The sequence below is a fragment of the Lupinus angustifolius genome, chromosome LG20 (assembly GCF_001865875.1).
Source record: "Lupinus angustifolius cultivar Tanjil chromosome LG20, LupAngTanjil_v1.0, whole genome shotgun sequence".
NCBI classification, from domain to species: Eukaryota; Viridiplantae; Streptophyta; class Magnoliopsida; order Fabales; family Fabaceae; genus Lupinus; species Lupinus angustifolius.
The window spans coordinates 7,474,788-7,480,769 of NC_032028.1; the positions used below are offsets into that span (position 1 = coordinate 7,474,788).

At 31.7% G+C, this 5,982-nt stretch overlaps 1 protein-coding gene across 1 annotated transcript; it reads right to left on the reverse strand.

Annotated features, from left to right (window-relative positions):
* LOC109335284 (sucrose transport protein SUC8-like) lies at positions 871–3,907 on the reverse strand. The gene is made up of 4 exons (XM_019571415.1): positions 2,641–3,907; positions 1,334–1,397; positions 1,197–1,240; positions 871–1,050 (listed from the first exon to the last, which is right to left on the reverse strand). Exons 1-4 carry the CDS (start codon positions 3,832–3,834, stop codon positions 871–873), a joined length of 1,482 nt encoding a protein of 493 aa, XP_019426960.1. The 5' UTR covers positions 3,835–3,907.

Consider the following 5,982-nt stretch of genomic DNA (forward strand, 5'->3'; position numbering starts at 1 on the left):
ATTAACTATCATTGATTATCAAATATATAAAAGTAAAAACAAATCAATAGTGGATGATATGCTGATAATGTAAAAAACTTTACATTATCAGTACACAGATTTTAAACTTTTTCTCTTACAGGGAGTTTCAACACATATTGAAAAAAATCATATGACAACCCCTTAATTAGGAAATCAGTTTAGATTTCAAATATTTTAATAAAATTATTATTAAATATTCAAGTTTAAATATATTCATAAATTAAAAAAATTTATTTGAGTATTGTTTGTCCCGGACGTCTAAAAAATACATTTTTGCAATGAAAATTGAAAAACAACTTAATATTTTTATAAAATCTAATAATTATTGTTTTACCTTCAAAAAAAAATAAATGCACACAAAACACTTTTCTTGGACAAAACATCATTAGCAACTCTATAAAATTTAAAAATTAACACATTACTTATAAACATGTAAAAATAATAATTATTTGACTTGTATAAAATCTCAAAATAAAAAAATAAACATTTTTCTCAATTTATTTAAATAAAGACGTTAAAAATGAACTTATATTGACCCATTAGCATTCCTTATCTGACATATCCCTCTTTTTAATTTTTATGAATAATATATAATGTAATTGAAATTTACAATGTGGATATATTTTAATTCTATAACCATATCAATTTTTTAAAAGACGGACTTAATTTTAGACATGTTACACACTATTAAAAGATATGTTCCAATGCAGGAATCTAGCGACTAGCTATTAAAGACGAGAATCGAGATAAACAAAGATAGATAATAACAAGAGAATTTAGTAGTAACAGAACTTTATTTCTCATTTTTACTCTAAAAAATATGAGACTTCTTCATTCTCAACACATTAGTCAATGAAAAGCTCCCGCAACTGTTGCAGACGTGTCCATATCTTTTGGCTTAGGAGTTGGAAGCAATACAAATGCCAATACGGCACTGATGGCGGCGGCTATTGCACCCATCACGAACGCCGGCAAGTTCCCTGCCCCAAGTGCCTCGTCAATTTTTCCACCTATAGCGGATACCAACATCTGCATATGTATATATATACACATAATTTGTCAAATATAATTCCTAAAATAAAAGTCTAAGATAAACTTTAAATGAATCATGTTTTTACTATATCATTTAAGTTTAAATTTCTGTCATTATGAATATGAAGCAAATGGATTCTAACCTGTGGAATGACGATTGCAAGATTTAGAGTTCCCAGAGATAAACCTGAATGTTTTTAAACAAGAAGGGTTAGATATATATTTTAATTTGGTTTTTGATAAAATTTGCTTATTTAAATGGATTATGAGTTATTATTACCTTGGCCTGCCCCTGAGGTGCTGGAGTAAATGGATGCTAGCGCAAATGGTACACTGTAAGTGATCTGCACACAGAGGGAACATGAATAATAGTTTTCAGCAAAGCTATAGTAAGCTACATTTTTTCACAATTTTTCTTATGCTTTTCTGATTAAATGTATAGGAGGATCAATTTTTTCAAAAGAAAAACTAATCTTATACAATAATATAAAAACTCTTAAAATATAATTAAATTCTTATCGAATTAGGATAAGGATAAACTGTAATGGCAATAAAATCTTCCTTAGGAAGATAATTCCAAATAATTGGTATGCTTTTTCCATGAATTTTGACTGTGTGGGCCCACCTGATCTAGAATACCTTCCACAAGGAAACAGAGCAGATGGAGGAAATCATTTATTAACAAATTCACATAACCTCAAGCTTATCCTAAACATATTTCTTAAGATTTAAAAAAATAAAAAAGGAAATGATTTCATAATTCCAAACGTTATAAATAGTATAATTCAAAATTAAGTGAGTAAATAATATTTAAAAATAGAAAAATATTAGTTGAATACAGTCAGCGCCTTATCAGCATATTAAAACTCACATTAATTTCCATGACAAAATTCTTGCAGAATACAACCATCTTTCCTTTATAAAGTTGATTATTATTATTATTATTATTATTATTATTATTATTATTATTATTATTATTATTATTATTATTATTATTATTATTATTATTATTATTATTATTATTATTATTATTATTATTATTATTATTATTATTATTATTATTATTATTATCTATATATACTACTTATGGAAAACTCAAAATAACCACCCATCATGGTATAATTTATGGTTCTCTTTGTTTTGCCCTAACTATTTTCTAATTTTTACAAAAAAAATCATATATAACTCAATATTCCTCTCCACCTAATATATATTCATATTATTTGGTTAATTATTTCTTATTCTTACATTATGGTTATCAGTTTTTAACGTAGAACATGAATGTTACACCAATCGAATAAATTCAACTGTAGATTACAAATATTTAATACAAAATATTATATTTGACATTTATGATATACAAACTATACATTAAATATTTAATACTAGGAAATAAGAATGTGGGTCGGCAGACATGAATTGCCTATCCACACGCTAATATTAATAAAAGAAAAACATATATATTAAAAGAAAGTGCTCAAGGAATAGTATAAAACATATATATTTCTAATTTTAATAAATGATAACTTTATATCTTAAAAAAATTAATATAATCATTTAATCAAGTAAGGAAATATGATTAATTACCGCAAGGGGAATGCCAAGAACAGAGAACAAAGCCAAAGCACCACCCCTAACATTAGGTGGTGGACCATTATCTTTTGCACCGGTACTCAACAAGAAATGACGGTGAGCCCTAGCCTCCTTTGAAATGAGGACTGTCATTGCTAAACAAATGGCTAGAATAAAGTTCACCAATCCCCATAGTCTCTTCACTCCTCCAAGAACACGAGATAATGGTTCAATGGCCACTGACATCACCGCCAGAACAATTGAGTTTAACATGAGACCCAATGAACCATCATGAACACCCTTATCAAATAGGCTATCTCCAACAGTACCACCATACACCTCACGACCCATCCAATCTGTGTCGTAAAGGACCCATGGAAACCATGCGAACCAATTCAGGAATGTCACTATTAATAGCATCCACATTGGGCGCTTCATTTCCCTGAATGACGGAGTCTTTACTTCGTCCTCGTCATCAGTAGTGTCTATTGATGTCAAGGGTATTTCCTTGACGTAGACACATGCAATGATCACCAGTACGAGTAGGAGTGCAATAGCGATGAAAAAGCAACTCTTGAGATTTGCACAATAAATATCACATGCCTTGGTTTCCGTGAAAGGGAATGCCTTGTAAAGCTTGCTGTAGGACCCAACAGCATATCCAAGGATACTCCCGATAGCCATGAAGAAAGAGAAAGCAGAATTTCCAGTACGAATTTTTAGCTGGTCTCCCCCAGAGAGATCTCCAAGGAAGGCCCGACAAGGTCCCTGGAGCATGTTGTTGGCCATATCTAGGATCCAGAATCCAACAACAAAGAAGCCCACCGCATGTGGTCTAGTCTTCTTGGTGAGGTCATCCCCCATGCTATAGCCGAAATCCGCCGCAAATCCAATGAGTATTATGGAGATGGCGACGAAAATAGCACCCGCTAGGATGAAAGGACGACGGCGACCGAAGCGTGACTTGCACCGATCGCTGTAGTATCCCACCGTGGGTTGAACTAGGAGACCAGATATTGGGCCACAAAGCCATATAACAGACGACCAAGCGTGTGGGACACCCAATAGCTGGACATATGGGGTTAAAAGTGATAGCTGTAAGGCCCACCCGAATTGAACACCGGCGGCCATAGACGCCACCGCGATCATTTTTATTAGAGGGGTAGGTTGTTGTCCCTCAACATTAAATGTCGAGGAGGGTTCAGCCATGGTGATAGAAAGTAGGGTTGTTTTTGGGACTCTACGTCGGAGGAGGAGTTGTGAAGGGAGAAAGAACAAGTGCAAATAAGAAGTGGTTTAAGTAAGAAGTGGTTGGTAGTGCTACTAGTAAGAGTGAGTTACTATGAAAATTAATATCTGAGAGACCTTTATATAGATGCATGATGGAGTCCCATATGAGGATCGTGAGTCACATATGGAGACTTAAATGATATCTCATTTCTCTATCATGTCAATGACATAATATCACCTAATTTTTAAAAAAACAAAAATAAAATATTTTAATTAGTTTATGACAGAAAATAAAATATTGTAACTGCGGATAATAGATTCCACCTATGGAAGGATGTTGTGTTTTAAATCTGCTTACGTTATTGTAAAGGTAGACCATAGATTCCATATTAGTTTAAATGCTTAGTCTATTTAGTATCTTTTCTCCTCATATGTATATAATAATTATTATGTATAATTATATATTCACTATAAAGCATAATATTTAACTTGTATTCTGTTTTTTTTTTAATTTTAAGTGAATTTCTTTTCATGATTCAAAATGGTGAAACCCTTCATTGACTGATGGTTTGTAATTATTGTCGAAGATGGGACCGATTGGACTTTTTAAAATATAATTGAATTAGGTCCTCATACCATTGCTCAAAGCATAATAGAGTCAACCTAATTATAATTGTGAAATTTAATTAAACCGGATATAAGATTGGATAAGTGTCAAAATTGAAGGTTAGGTTAAAATATTGGACATATTAGTCATTGCACGGAATGGGTGAATTTCCTTCCTCGTTCACGCGGTTTGATTTTTTGGAAAAGCCCCGAGGCATGTTTAAGTCATACACAAAGAATAGGATGTATTCAAAACTAATGTACTTATTATATCCTTAAAACTAGTATATTTATGAAATTCCATAAGTGTATCTTTATCAAACTCCATACATATTTATAGGTGTATTTTGAATAGTTTTTAATTTTTTATTCTTATTTACTTAGAATTTCAATACGCATTATTGATATATTAAAAAAAACTAAAATTATTACATTTCTTAATAATCGTGTTTGTATGATAAGACGAGTAAATAAGAAAGAATATAGTATAATTTCCAACACCAAGTGATTCATTTTCAATAACTAAAATACAAAATTGTGTATGAAAATAGTCAATTGAATAATTGATATGTTCCCACATAATAAAAAATATAAATAAAAGTTAGAGTAAGTTACATAAAAAATATGAAACCTACGATAAATACAAAAAAAGTATGTTGTAATTCTCTACAATAAAATATATAAAAATTAAATATTTAATGTTAGAAAATAAGAATGAACCATCATACACATGTGTACTTTTAAAATAAAAGCTCTCATAAGGTGTAATAAAAATATTTCCATGTCAATATTAGGTGGTCTGATGGTAAAGAGGGTGGTCGTAAGAAATAGAGTGCAGGAGGTTGTGAGTTCGAGTCCCACCATCAACAAAAAAAGGGAGTTATAAGGTGGTTAGATGGTAGGGTGTAGGGGGTGTTAGAATTTCTGACAATTTATGGGTCACAAATATAATTCTATAATTGTGTTATGGCCATTATGTAATTAGCCAAAATATAAAATGATCTTCAATAATTAATTTGGTGGCTAATGGCATATGTGTCATGAAATAATATAAGTGTAGATACCTTCAGGCAATTTCTGATTTGATGAAGGGACTGAATCAGAATTATTGCAACTAAAGTAGTAACCACTACGAGGTTACTTTTATGGGGTTATGGTCCCCATTTGTAGAGCAACAGGTTTTAAGGTGTAGGGTTGAGGAGAATAAGGGTGGATTAGGATAGTGTTATCCATAAGGGATAAAACACAATCAAGTCATCCTCTCCTAATATTAAGAACTCTCTCCTCACATTAGGAACTCTCTCACCATAAGGCACTCTCAAGAGCTAAGGCTTTCTTATTCCCCTCTAGAGAAACTAAGGAAAACCATTCGGCGCTCTATCATCTGGAAGATCATCTCACCCTCATACCTTCGAGATTCCGGAAATGGCTCAACAAGGTATGTTCTTCATCTTCACCATGAACTCATTTGGGGTTTCTTCGGTCTGGACTATGGATGTTCCATTTGGGTGTATGTATGGG

Bases quoted from the DNA above. Each gene is read 5' to 3' on its own strand.
- LOC109335284 (XM_019571415.1), bottom strand. From the start codon at position 3,834: ATGGCTGAACCCTCCTCGACATTTAATGTTGAGGGACAACAACCTACC. The intron at 1,398-2,640 runs GTAATTAATCAT...CTCTGTGTGCAG, and splicing joins TTCTTGGCATTCCCCTTGCG to ATCACTTACAGTGTACCATT. The intron at 1,051-1,196 runs GTTAGAATCCAT...ATACATATGCAG, and splicing joins TTGCAATCGTCATTCCACAG to ATGTTGGTATCCGCTATAGG.